The sequence below is a fragment of the Lytechinus variegatus genome, chromosome 3 (genome assembly GCF_018143015.1).
Source record: "Lytechinus variegatus isolate NC3 chromosome 3, Lvar_3.0, whole genome shotgun sequence".
NCBI classification, from domain to species: domain Eukaryota; kingdom Metazoa; phylum Echinodermata; class Echinoidea; order Temnopleuroida; family Toxopneustidae; genus Lytechinus; species Lytechinus variegatus.
The window spans coordinates 25,151,263-25,166,970 of NC_054742.1; the positions used below are offsets into that span (position 1 = coordinate 25,151,263).

Here is a 15,708-nt window from a genome sequence, read left to right on the forward strand (position 1 = left end):
TACTCTACAGCACAAATGAAACAGGTTTTGGCATCCAGTTTTTGCTGACTGAGGACAAAGGATACCCCCCCCCCCCAAAAAAAAAAAACAATTATCAAAAAGTAGAAAAAGCACAAATACAAGTTCTTTGAGTTTGCAATATCACAGGTAAATATATGAAGGTGTAATGTAAATGTCGATCAATAACCAGTCAATAATTCTAATTGATATGGCATCAAAAAATTGAAACACTGCCGATGAAAATACATGATAAAAACAAGATCCTCTTATCATTAATTTCCAAAAAAGAATGTATTTATTCTAAATATAGACCTATATTTTAATAAATTGTATGAAATATGGATGAAGAGGCATACTGTATAAATGAGTTCAACTGCAAAACCCCTTTGGCAGTTTCTTTACTTTTCATGTAGTGAATTATTCTTTGACACACTTTATATTCCATGTATGTACCTGTGGAAACATGTGGATTGTGATACAAACATGTACATGTACATGTAGTCATCACCTGAGCTTGGCCTGTGCTATGTGGGATATTGGGCAAGAAATGAAAAAAAAAAATAGGTATAGAAAGAATTTCTAACAGGACTCAAGTTACAATCTCCTGCCTAGATCGACCTTACAGAGGGAATTCCATCCAAATCTAGTAGAAATCTTGGCAGATTGTCTTTTGCTAATGACCCATGGACAGGGCCTGTGAACTTGTGCAGGCCTATACCCTAAACCAAAATTGAGGAATGTCTTTTTCAGGGAGATATACATGCGATGGCTCTGAATGCATGTTCACACACATGAAGGCCTAAATGATCTGACATTAAAGATGTTACCAATATTCAAAATGTCTAATACATGTAGAAACCATCTTAAGGTGATGGGGGAAAATAAGAAATGCAATATGAAAACATTTTTTAATATTCAAATCAAGAAGAAATGCATTCACACCAATCTGAACCACAAAGAATTTCTACATTGGATCAGATCCAGTATACCAACTTTTTCTATATAAAAAAAGCCCTTGTCTTACTCCTTTTTATCTCATGTTTTCATACACTGGGAAAATCCTTGCATTCCCTGAGGAAGTTCTAGTAAAAAGTAACTGTTAATGATCAAGCAAGTATTAACTATGCTGAAAATTAAATATGATTTTCTTGTCTTGGAAAGACTCCTGATAAGAAAAGCCAAGGATTTTATTTTGTGATCAGGTGGTATGAAAGCACCTCATGTGGATGGGGATCTGAGAAGAAAAGCCAATGGGGGTCACAGTGGAAACCTGGCCGAAGCCTTGACCTTAGCTGACATTGCAGGTGCCTAAGGGTCCAAGTTCACACTCTGATTGGACTCTACCAAGTGGTTGCACCCCACATACCTTAAAAGCGGGTATACTGCTAGATATATACATGTATACTGCTAGATATATACATGTATGTATCCACGAATAACACAAGTTGCAGTTAACAGAGGCACATACATTAAAGGCTGTAGGCCTACATTCCAACATCAAATTTTGGGCTTTGAATAATGGTTTTGAAACATAATAGGTAGCAAAAATGTATTGTGAACTTATATGCTGGATTTGTTTAACACAAAAGATATCTTGATTCAGTATCTGACCCATTATCAGGTACCACTGCCAAAAATATTGCATCAGTGCTCATTATGACAGGCAGGATTATAAAACAGAAACATGAACCATGTTTCAATGTGATTGGGCTTCACATCTGAATAAAGATTTATTAATGTTAGAATTTTACAAAGTAATCATAAGGTAGGAGCATGGCCAACTGGTATCATTTCCAATCATTCAAGAGAATGACAGAAACTCCTCATTGCACAACACTCCCAGCAAGGACACCTAAATCTAAGAAATATAGGCCGGATAAAAGTGAAATTGATATCTGGGGGAGAAATATTGGCATATTTCCATCTGAGGAATCCATGAGAATTCTTCAAGCCCCATCTAGATTTCAAAAAGGTCACCATTCTGCACACTGTACTATCAATATATTCTGTAGTTTATCACAGGATGATATTTGCACAACGGTAAAACAAGGGAGTACAACTGAGCTAAAACAATTTCAGTTTGTTGATGAATACACAAGCACAAGTATGTACAAGTGTAGCATGTGTGCATGTATCTAGCAATCATTCTCAAATTGAATTGTAGAGAGGAACCGCAAATTGTTTTGGCCTTTCGCTCTGACATTTATCCATCAAAGTGCCTACAGGTAATATACAGAATATTGGTCCTGTGTCAGAGTATTGAAAATCCATTTGTCTATTGTTAGGTTCTAACATTTGATACACATGTGACGGGTGTTTTTTTTGTCAAGCATATAAAGTATTATGTTGTAAGCCTAAGTGGATTTTGAAATAAGCGAGGCAAATAAGAGAAAGCATTTCAATTGGCAATGACATTCAGTTTGCAATTATGAAAAAAATTCAAGGTTGTAACTTTAATATGGAAAATACATGCACCTCTCATTTTACTTCCAACTGCATGTGTTAATGTACTTAATTTTTATGAGTTATTTCATTCCTTTTTACATCATTTAAAAATAATATCATATTAACTCCTACCCCCTCCACCTTGAAACATCTTGAAACATAATTCCATAATTTGGAAGAAAAAAAGCATAAAAATCTACTGTGTCCCACCAGGTAAAAATGTGAGATATAGAACAGTACAATAATTTATCATTGTACAAGATAAATGGTAAAAGTTTCTGTATAAAACAAAATTATAAACCTCCCAATATAATGTACAATTACAATCTTTTCCTAGAATGTTTTGCAAGAGGTTTTTTTTTCATATTAAGCTTTTAGATACTACTTATACACTAAAGTTTTCTTTTGACAAGATGCACTGGTCTACATAAAAATGTGAAGACCCTTTTCATGTTGTCATTGAGGTTTATCACAATTTCTTTGAATTGGTGGATTTAATTCATGATCTTTCTTTTTCTTTTCATTCTCTATTTATGGGGGGGGGGTGTTAAATCACTTGTAATCTTTAAAGAAGGACATATCAAATGACTAAGATTTAACCCACTTGTGTATGTTCCTCAAAAATCTAATGTGAAATTGCATTCATAGAAAACTATTCATGAGCGTTCATCCGATCTGTCGTATCAGACAATTTTGATCAAAAAATTAATTTTGAGATTTTTGCAGAAAATGAAAGTACAAGTCCTATTCCGTTCATATCTAGATTTCTAGACAGCAATTTATTTTAGTTTCTGACATATGAGGGGATTTCCATGCCGATGCCATACAAATTGTTCATAAAATGAACAAATCCTATTGGAAACATGTACTGTCAAGCAACAGCTGCACGCACTTAATATGCAAATGAGCAGTCAGCCAAATTGTTGTATCGGCTCTGCATTGACGGTGCACATGAAAAAGCGATTCAACGTTTTAACTAACCGCGCGCATTGAAATCGCGGTCATGATTGTTGTATCCCCTATGCTGTTTTTATACAGGGGAAACTTAAACAGCTGAAATTAAAATTACCAGCATGTAGCTCTTTTGCGATATGTTCTCTGATCCTTAAGTTTGTGTAAAAATAAAGATACCAATGTCAAGCAATTGTCTTGGTCTTTCCAACAATGTATTTTTCTAGCAATGAACATGTTGTAACTTATAAGGCTGGGGAACTAAGTGTGAAAATCACAGTAAATTTTGACATGCTTGAAGTCGATTTTCTCTGAAATGGGTTTCCAACTTTGAAACATTGTATGAGTGATACAACGGTTCAGCTGACCGCCGATGTATTGGAATAGAAGATTTTTAATACAATATCCAATTAATGTTGATCCTCATTATTCATGTTAAGTGGACAGTCATTGTGAGATTTAATTTTTTTTACTTTATATCTTACCAACAAGGTTTCTGATCTTTTTTATGCCTTTGATTCCCACTAGTCTTGTTGGGCCTGGCAAACAGCCTGGAAGCTACCTCATCAATTGTTCCTGAAAGATTAGAGGATATTTGGTCTACAGAGACCATACAGAGTGATTTCCCAACAATTGGCTGGAGGATTTCAATCATCTTAACATTTCTTTGTGTCTGATTGACCTATTTTCTCCTTCATACCACTATCCAGTCTGCTAATGAATAGTTTTATGGGAAGCAGGTTGACTGATGCACCGCAAACTAAAAAAGACAAGGTGGGGATACTGTTTCTTATGAAGGCAAGTACATACAAAGAAAGAGTGAGAGAGGGAGATAGAAGCAGAGAAAGGGAGAGTGAAAGGGAGAGATGGGAGGGGATAGACGACTGAAAGAAAGAAAGACAGACAGACAGGCACAGAATGATAAAGAAAGAATCAGAGAAACAAAATTGAAAAAAAAAACTAATTGATGAAATAAAGTATTTGACAAGGAGGTTAGATAATTACAAAGATATTTTACAGGATTAATAAAAAAGGAGAAAAGGGAATGTATAGTAGACATAAAAGAACTTTAAAATCAATTTATTGTCCCCAATCAACTCAACCCCATGAGGATTAACCAGCAATCAATCCAAGGAACAGTTGATTGATATGAGAATACAATGTTAATTTTAAAAAGACCTTTAAATGTCAATTACTGTGATGAAATCAATAATTTAACCAATCATTTGTTAATTTCAAGCCATCAACAATATGTCACAGAAGAGGTGATTTACTATTCTTCACTGACTGATCAAATGAGCTCAATTATTGCTCATAATTCAAACCAAAATAGGAATGTCATGGAATAATTCATTCTTACTGCCTTGATGGAAGGTACTAAATAAGTGATGCTGTACATGTAATTTCCAAAAAATGTGGCCAATTATTTTTGTTCCAGTATATTGCATTGGACAAGCTCTTGGTACCAACTATTCATTTCTTTTAACACTAACAATAAATTGAAAGTAATAACATGTAGATAATGTATTTAAAAAATATATTCAAAAAAATGGCAAAATGTTGGTTATTTTGGGTATAAATGTAGATATTCCTTAACAGTCATGGATAGGTCTGGCTGGACAGGTTTATACATGTAAACTGCCTATAAATTGCATAAAATTTGCACTTGCTGAGGCTTAATGGATACAGATGGAAGGATATCATTGGAGTCAGATAGGAACTGTGATAATTATGTACATTTTGTTTTCCATTAAAAAAAAACACTCAACTGGTTACAAGGTTGAATACAAAACTAGTGTTGGTAACAATAAGTTGGCATGATTTAGCGTAAGTTTTTAACATCCTTATCCATTGTGTATTGAGGAAAGACAGAAATCACAATAGAAAATTTGAATATTACAAAAATAGACGAAATCAGCCCTGCTAAACACTACTTCTTTTCATTTTTCTACACTGAATGCATTGGAGGAAGGCATAAGATCCCAGTTTTATATATATTTTTGGTGTACTTTTAAACCCAAGAACTTAATGGGGTAGGCAATCTAACCAAGTGCTGTATTTGAATTCATATATTAAAAGGTTTAATTCAAAAATCAAATTCAGCCTTTGTAATGGCAATGTAGCTCATGTAAACCTTCTGTTATAAAGACTGAGTTGTTATTGTTATTAAAAAGATATTTGGCCCGAATCCCACCAGCAAAAACCTTGTAGCAATAACACAACAAAAACACCTTGCATGGAGTATTCCTCAATTTTCACGGGGGAAGAGCAACAGAATGGAGGAAACTTATTTTCCTCCTATTCCTGACAGACGTCTTTGTAGAAAACAATAGGTTCTTCCATTACTCACGCATGGGACCACTGAAAATGACCGTATCTCAAAGGGCTGCAATGAAAATATCCCACAGATATGGGACATATACACTACATGGTTGAAAGTAAGAAGGGAAAAGCAATTTCTTCCTCTCATACATGACTGACAGAGTGTGAAATTTAGCGATGGAGGAATGGACGGGGGACCCACATGGGTACTCTATGGATAAAATGTCATCATCACCACCTTTAGGACAAGTTGGTATGTATTTCATATCAGTAGTATGAGAGTAACAAGTTAGTTTGCAAGAAGCAAACACTCAAAGTTGGTCCATATTTGTTAATCTTTGAATATTATTTTATCAAATTTTCATCTGATTTCACCTGGATATTAACTTATCAATACAAAATAAATAATAAAAGGGACAATTCTGTGAGATTATGAGTGAGATAAGATTTCTGTGTAAGAAAGGAATGAACAATTGAGTTTGCACTCAAGAAATGATAAGTAAAGGATCGAGTACCAATCGACTAGAATATTTCTACACCCATGATAAAAAGCATGTCAATTCTGATTTTAAATTCCCCAAATATGTAATCACACTCTCATAAGTGAAAAGTACTGTCCACAGAATAAACGATACAAAACAGTGAACACAGAATAACAATCATGATCTCTCTATTCATTTAGAAGGATTATAATTACATGTTTGAATTTATTTCTATTTTATGTTATTCTATGTAGGCACCAGCCAATGAGGAGAACCTCTCGAGATCCCCAGGCATTGGTTGGTGCTCAATTTTATATTTTTCTTGTAATGTTTCAATTGCTGTCATGTTTTTATTATCTTGCCTGGAAATAAAAAGAATAGATAAATGAAAATCTAAATAAAAGCATGTAGTATTCATTATAAATTTTGTAACTGAAAATTGCAATTGAAAACAAAAATTTGGGGAAGGGAGAGTGAAGGCTTTTCCCAAACAAACTTGCAATCAAAAAACTGCAAGGCACTCATCATACATCATCAAGAGTCTAGTAATAATGAAGCTCATCATGATGACATCATATCTTATCCACTCAATTGAGATTAACCACCATGAATTGACATCATAGATGGATAATGGGCTGAGGGTAATTGGGTCTGATTATCTCATTAGCTAATATTTGTCCTACACACATTGGAACAATGTAAAGACAATTAAAGGGGTATATCAGAATATGACACTACATGTACATTAGAATAATCAGGTACAGGATTTGTAATTATTAATTTACAAAACAGTACTAAAAAGTATTTATATCATCATTCAATATACTGTAAATGATTGGAATAACTTCAAATCAGATAGATCTAAAAATGTAAAATATATCATTTGTCCCCACTATTCCAATATTTCCCCTTGCAGTAAACAGTATTTTTTTATTGAAAATGATAATGGTCATAGTCAGTAAAACGAATATTAAGAACCGAAATAAGTAATACCTGAATATTTGGAGAATTACCAATCTGTAAGCATGATGTCAGTGTAAATATATTTCCCCCCCCTTTCAATCAAAGTAAGGCTCTTAATCAAAGATAAGTCTCTTATCACCAGTCGCTGCACCGGGAACCACAAATTTAATGAGGTTACTATAGCATGATATTGTAGCCAAGTGCGATTGGTCTAATCATTGGTCCATAGCACATCATGTGATATGATTGAAATCAATTTATTTTCCCAACCAGTCCACCTTTGATGAATATATTGACCAACTGGTCCATGAATATATTTTTCTATGTGTATGGCGTTCTCTTGTGGATTAGATGTTACCAACTACACGGAAATAAAATATGTGGGACTAAAGTAGCGAACGTTTGCAATAGATCAACACTCGATATCAATTGTTATCAATCAATTTTTCGAACTGGACAGCGAAATTTATGTTAGTTAAGTTAGGCCTTCTTCAGTTACTAAATAGTAGCCTAGATTCATGTAGACAGGAATAACCGTCATTTCTGAAATTCTGTGGATTTATTTAACGATTTCTGGAAAGATCTATGTACCGGTATTGGTGAGCAGAGCCAACTTTTTTTTTAGTTAGAGACTGAAGCTTACGTTAGCTTTAGTTTTAAAACTTTTAGTTTTGGATTTGGCCTTACGTTAACGTCAAAGATTTGTGGTGATGTTCAATGAGGAATAAGATCAGCTTTTGGATGATAAAATTGGGTATTTAGATCTAGATTCAGGCCTACATCTAGATCTAGTGCTAACATTAGTATAAGCTAGGTTAAACTTTTCAATGTGTAAGGCCTAGATCTAGATTAAACGTTAGATCTAGGCTAGAGTCTAAAAGTTAGATAAATGTAACAACAATGTGAATTGGATCTATATCTAGATGATAATGCTAAAAAGTCATTAGTTGGATTTGGTCCTGGACCACCAACAGTACAGCCGCAACCTAAGTTAGTGTAAGAACTCTAGATATAATGTTAGTACTAAACCTCAATCATGTTTTATCTCATCCTCAATTAGATCGGAATCTGCACCTGATCTTGGCCTAACATGCATTCTCGGTCTGCCTTTGGTCCTGGTCCTGGACTGGACTCTGAGATCTAGATCTAGGCCTTACCTCGAACTAGATCTAGGCCAGTAGGCCTACATGTATACCAGTTCCATCAATCACTGTGAATATCTTTAACAGAATGCACGCATCGTTGGACCTAACTTTATCTTCATCATTAAATGCTATCTAATATAACAGATATTGAATAATGGGATGTGTAAAAAAAATCTTTGGACTGCCTAGAGGATTAATATTTTCCCTCTGCGCTGCACACTTCGAGAAAATATAACCCCTCAGGAAAATATAAATCAGACGGTCCAAAGAATGTTTATATTACACACCCCATAAGTCAATCTCTAATATTGTAAATTTGAAAATTGTTCTATGCAAGGTTTCATGTACTGTAATATTGTTTTAGGTGAAAATTGTATGGTTTGTTTCAGAAAGCTCTTTTAAATGATGATTTACTAATTCAATTTTGCTGTTTTCCAAGTGTGTTCAATAGTGTGCATATACATACATGTATTATCATGAGTATGATTAATTTTTATATTTTGTTTGATGGAGCTCATCTCCTTAATATCTACCATTCCGACATATTCCTCCCTTCTATCTTTACTTCACTATCAACTCCTAAAATGTTGCTCCGAACCACAGTATCGCATGACTTGCCAAAGGGGCACTGGTGATGAAAACGACTGCAACAAAAAAGCACAAGATAGAGAAGGAAGGACACAAATATTCCCTCAGGTGCATTTCATCAAACTAATTGGATATGATGAAGATGCCAGACATGAAACAAGTACATACAGATACATGTTCACTGGCATTATGCATTGAACATCAGACCATACATGGGTGTAGAAGGGTTAATGATTTTCTTCAGGCTGTTCCTTTCATACTGCATGAGTTAACCTACAATAAATGAACTTGAAAAAGTGAACTTCTCAATCCTCCAAAGTATAATTCTGTACAGAGTCAGCATATTAAGTAGAGTACTTCATCTTCATTTCCTCTTCTTTGTAAAATGAATTGGAAAGGCCATATTCTATCTAGAGTTTAAAGTCAGATCTATTTGTACAGAGCCTTGTTCAACCACGATACTGATCGTCTAACATAGAGAACAATTTTTTCCAAGAAAAGGGTAACCAGTTCTGGAGTAATTATGATATGCCACTAGATCCTATTAGAGGGATCCATGTCTAAACAAGTTTGTTACTTTTACTCCTTATGAATATATACAAGTAAAACACCTCTGGCAGTCTCGCCTGTATTACGTGACCCAATATAGCAGCAGTGCTGACTTTTAAAACAGCTATTGGATATTCATGTCACCTAAGACGTGTGCGAAACAATCATATACTTGATAACACTTGTCTACATGTATATTTTATGAACTAGATCCATAAAATTTCTAAGTTATGATGGCAGTTCAACAAATATCCCTAATGATATATGAGCAAAGTTTACAAACTTTAAATGACCTTTGATCTTGGTCATGTGATCTGAAACTTGCACAGGATATTCAGGGATACTTAACTGCTCTTATGTCCAAGTTTCATAAAGTAGATAGATCTATGAAATTTCAAAGTTATGATGATAATTCTACAAATACCCACATCATGACCAAAGATCATTGACCATAAGTGACTTTTGACCTCGGTCACATGGACTGACACTCAGGCAGGATGTCCAGTAATACAGTGTACTTGATTACCCTTAAGCCCAAGTTTCATGAACTTAGTCCATATACTTTCTAAGTTATGACGACATTTCAAAAAATTAACCTTGGTTAAGATTTCGATATTGATTCCCTCAACATGGTCCAAGTTCATTGACTCTAAAGTCTAAATGACCTTTGACCTTGGTCATGTGACCTGAATCTTAGGCAAGATATTCAGTGATACTTGCTTACCCTTATGTCCAAGTTTCATGAACTAGGTTAGGTCGATATACTTTCTAAGTTATGATGACATTTCAAAAAATTAACCTTGGTTAAGATTTCAATGTTGACGATGCCGCCGCCGTCAGAAAAGCAGCACCTTATAGTCTCGCTCTGCTTTGCAGGCGAGACAAAAATTACAAGTGAGTAAACCAAGATTTAAAACTGTAGACTACTGACATACTATGTTTGAACACAAGAGTTTTAACAATTATAAAAACCACACTTCTCATAGGTAGTCTTTCATGAATTCACCCTTAAAGGACAAGTCCACCCAAGAAAATTTTTGATTTGAATCAATAGAGAAAAATCCAATGCTGAAAATTTAATCAAAATCGGATGTCAAATAAGAAAGTTATGGCATTTTAAAGTTTGGCTTATTTTTCACAAAATAGTTATATGAACAAGTCAGCAACATGCAAATGAGCGAGTCGATGATGTCCCTCACTCACTATTTCTTTTGTTTTTTATTGTCTGAATTACAAAATATTTCAATTTTTACAAAGTTGACAATGGGGAGCAACTTGACTGAACCATAAAATGTTAAAACAATGGTAATTCCACATGTTCAGAGAGAAACAAAACTTTCTTTCAGACGACAAAAAGGGGAAAATTAGAATAATTCATATTTCATACAATACAGTACAAAAGAAATAGTAAGTGGATGACATCATCAGTCCTTCATGTTTATAATTTCATGGAGCTCAATAAATCGCTCTCCTTATTTTTTTGAGGAGCTCAATTGAGCTCCTCAGAATTGCTCTCCTTGAGGAGCTCAAATCAATTCAATACAATACATGTATGATAAATTGTAGATTTTTCGTAACATCGTATATGCAATAGCTGTGTAGCTATTAATTAATCTGTGGTGAAATTAGGCCTGGGTCAGTACGTTTACAAAATATCGCGCTCCTGCTAAAAAAAAAAAAAAAATCTAAAATTTCACATTTTACATCTTTAAATCCATGAAATGGCCATCTATTTTCCATAATTCCTTGAAATTATTTTGATTTAGTTGAAAACTATCAGAAAAATGAAGTATATTCACCTCTTTCTCGACTCTGATTTGAACTTACTCTCGGTAAATATTGTAGTCCCACATGTAGACTTCAATGGTGTTGCCATGGAAATCTACATATATGGGACTACAATATTTACCGAGTTCAATTCAAATCAGAGTCAGGAAAGAGGTGAATATTCTTTTTCTGATAATTCTCAATTAAATCAAATAATTTCGAGGAATTATGGAAAATAGATGGCCATTTCATGGATTTAAAGATGTAAAATGTGAAATTTTAGCAATTTTTTTTTTGAGCCTGATTTTTTGCTCTCCTTATTTTTTTTAGGAGCGCAGTAGGAGCACCAGCGCGCTCCTCAAAAATGAAGGTCTGCATCATCAGTTCCCTCATATGCATACAGACCAGGATGTGCATATTAACAGTATTGTGAAATTAAGCAAAATTTTAAAATGTCATATCTTTCTTATTTTACATCCGATTTTGATGAAATTTTCAGTGTTATGCTTGTTGGATTTTTCTCTTTTTATTCAAATCAACTTTTTGTTGGGGTGGACTTGTCCTTTAAACAGTCCGTATGGAATGTAGATCAGAACAATGTGGCTAGGCAACAAAAATTGCCTTCATGAATTCAGAAACCACAGAAATAGGCTATTTTTTAAGAATCCCATTCCAAAATTAAAAATGAGATGGAGTGTGTATCAAGTCCTAGAAAGCAGCACTCAAATAACCCAGCTTATTCTGGTTCACAACCTTGTTGTGGACCATACCATGTACAATACATAAACTGAAATGAGCTGCATCCAATCCATACATGTTTATACATGTATGTAATCCACATCTGCAATTTTATGAAAGGGTATCATATAATGAAAGGGGTATCATATTCCCTTGTGCCACATCTTCATCAAGTATCAAATGTGCATAGCTGGTGAAGATCACCAACAAGAAACATTTCTAAAAGTGGAAACCCATAAATTGGTGATGTGTTTGAGTTTACAACTGTCATAATGTAGATTGATCCCTGTCTTCAAACATGGACATCTTACTTCAAAGAAGCAGATCTAAGTCATGCAAACACAGCAGAGCTCTCTGCAGGATGGACGAAAAGTTTGCTCAGTATGCCATTACCAGTTATTCTTGGAATAAAGAATCAAGTTCGAACATGGACAATTTCTAAAAATATGGAACCCCTTGAATTGCCTGCTTCCTTTCCTCGCAAAGAAAAAAAAAACTCCAGGGGAAAATTGTGTTCTGCACAAACTTGATAAAGTGAAAGACTGTACATTTTCCTTATGATATTTTGACTCATAAAGTGCACTATGACAAGTTTTGATGCATTTCCCATTGGTGCGGCCTATATTTGAATGATCATCTACAAAGTATATACAAGAATATGCCACTTTAAATAATTGTTGGAAAATAGAAATAAAGTGAAAGTAACAAATTTTTCCACAGGCAATCTGATACGGCAGATATTTTACTCTAATTAGTTTGTTGATGCATTCTCAAAAAGATAATAGGTCTATTCACATAAAATACCATATAGGCCTAGTGTTTATCAGTTTGACGAAAACATTTTAAAATAATATGTGAAAGGCCTGTGGTAGAATTACCTGCATTAGCAGCAGAGCTGACTTTGTGACTTTGAAATATCAAACATTTGCTTAAAATCTCACATCAGAGATATATTCATCACACTGTCAGATTTATATTTAAACAATATCTATAGCAACAGTAACAAAATCATAAGATAACAAAAAGTTATTTCATGAAGAATTCTGTCAACTAAGTTTCTGACATGCTTTTTGATTCATATCTTATGACATCAACTTCAGGTTGAAATAAGATGAAGTTTTCTATTATAATGAAGAAGAGAGCTTTGTATGACACAGAGTCTAACATGCAAATTGGCAAGAATAGAGCAGTGGAGAAAGGTTGAAGTGGAATCGAGACACTTGTCTGGTACCCTTGGGTCTCCTGTTGACTTCATTAACACCATCTCCATGCTAACCATGTCAATTAAGTCTGATTAAAGGACATTATTAAAAGAATTAAAATGCATATTTCATAAAAGCCACTAATTTGCATAACTTTAGTAGTGATACATTTATTTAAAGAACAAATGATCAAAACTGCCTATGTCAACCTTGAACCTTGAAAAAAAAATTGGTTTTTGCAGCTCATACTGGAAGCTAAACTGGGATGGGTGCATGTGCAGTCAATGGCCACAGTGACGTTAGAGGTTATTTACAATAATAATAAAAACAAGTTCATTTGAGGATCAAGAGGGTTTTTAACTTTGTGATAACCATAATCTAAAATTTTCATTAATGTTATTTGATTCTATGACACCTTTGAATCATAAGCCGTGTTAAGATAAAGGCTGTTTTGGACAGAGAGATGTTGGAGGAAATGTTGCAGTAGTGTAAGTCTGAACAAGATTGTGTCAGGGGAACTTACCAAAACCTCAAGATACTCCTGAATTTTTCCAGGACTAATGGCTGTTTAGTTGGAGTATATTGCCAATATCAAGATTAGCGATGCCTACCTATTCCATGAAAATACAGATTTTGTGGCAGTTACAAAAGGTGGATGTGCACCGCTTCCGAAAGTTACACCGACCTTTCTTGTTGATCCTCTTGTTGACCCCCCCAGGCCATGGTGAACTGGCCGTAGTTTTGGACACAGATTCATTGTAAAATAAATATCATTGGAATTTTAATTGCTGTACCATAACATTTTACTCTTACAAATGAACATGGCTACAGTAAAAAAAAACACCCATCGCAATAATTACAAATGCACTGCAACCAATGGTGAGAAACTTTCCTTCATGATGTTTTGTTTGGCAGGTGAAAACGTTGCAGGGAATAATAACAAGTGTCACATTCATGTGTCAACTAATGCAGGCATGTCAAACATTGCAAGCTAAGAGTCAAGAATATTCACATTGTTGATATGCATCACAATTCATACACGTGGAACTTATCCATTAACCCATGAATGCACTTGCACACTGCACTCGCTTTGTCATATTGCTGAAGATAATTATCTCCAAATGAATGAATTTTTCTTCACTGCTAAAAGATTGTGGCAACATAAAATTTACTTAAATAGTCTTGTATTAATTGATTAATAATGCCAAGCAGCTAGCTTAATTTTGCTATGCTGATCATATGATGGATAAGGCTATGATTTACCTTTAATACAACATAAAAATACAAATAAAATGCCATTTCTGTGGGGTTAGATTAACATATTTGCAAAATTCATTCCAAGATTCCTATAAAGTTATGATGCCAAGTACAATTTGCCTCAGGGCTACAATCTTATGATTTGGAAATGTGTAATTTTGTATGTTTCATAGAGCCTACAAAGACCAGCCTTAAGAAAATCATACAATATCTGCATGCAACCTCATTGAGATTGTGTGATTACCGTAGAATGATTTGACCAATCTACATGTACATACTAGGCTCATGATGTTCATAGACCAAATAAAAAAGGGTTAATACAGAAATAACTTCACATTACTTTAGATTGTTTTAGAATGTTGACTCAAATTAGAATGGAAAAAGAAAATTCAAATCATAAAGAGAAAGCTGAATGTTTCTTTTTAAAAGGTGGTTTGTTACCTCTACAATGTAATAACATCCTAGATACTATGCATCCACCGATCGGGGAGAGGGGGGAAGAGGCTGAAGGTGCGGAGACACCTCATAAAGTTTAAAAATTTACATGTGCAGCATGTAAAATTCATTAATTGTGCACCATGTAAAATGAGCTTGTCAAATTTTCGGTCACATTCGTACCGTGTTTAAGTCCCACTCTGGATCCATTCAAGGGATGCTATGTATGTGCAGGCAGACCATGGGAATCAACTGATTGTAGATTTGAAATGCAAAACTTTCTGCTTCCTGCACCTCCAAACAAGCTTGAAGATTGGACAGAAGATGTACGCTGAGCTCCTGTCTCCATTCATTACCTTCAAGGTTAACAAGGCTGAAAAATCTGCAGACAATCCAGGCAGGAAGATGAGAGGAGATAAACAGGAGATGATACAGGAAGGTGAAGGGGATAGTAGGAGGAGAGTGGAGATGTAAACAACATGGATGAATAGACACTGGCAGAGAGGGTCGTGGGTCATGACAATATGTAGAAAAGAAGTACCTGAAAGTCACTCACTGTTTAGACAAGCAGTACTTGGGGTTACCAACCATAGGGTTTGTAATAAAAATACAATAAAAATGAAAATCTACATCTCATACTCTTTTCATAAACCTATCCTCCAATTAGCCGCCTAAGAGTAATGCGGATAATTCAATAAAAATTGCGTTCATAAACTCCGAAAATAAGCCGCATTATTTTTACGAGCGCCCGTCCTGAAAAAGGCGGATAATCGCCATGACAACTGGACACGCCCCCTCCGATGCGGTTGTGTTGGAAAAGGGTGACCTTGTGACCGCACCATGGCAATTATCCGCATTATTTGG

At 34.6% G+C, this 15,708-nt stretch overlaps 1 protein-coding gene across 1 annotated transcript in view; it reads left to right on the forward strand.

The window, feature by feature from the left end:
• Window positions 1-15,318, forward strand: part of LOC121411991 (separin-like) — a 33,100-nt gene extending 17,782 nt beyond the window's left edge. Inside the window, exons 10-11 of the mRNA XM_041604903.1 lie at window positions 8,224-8,340; window positions 15,150-15,318. Coding sequence (XP_041460837.1) covers window positions 8,224-8,340; window positions 15,150-15,318 — 286 coding nt within the window. The remainder of the gene's footprint in view (window positions 1-8,223; window positions 8,341-15,149) is intronic.
• Window positions 15,319-15,708: the final 390 nt, after the last annotated feature.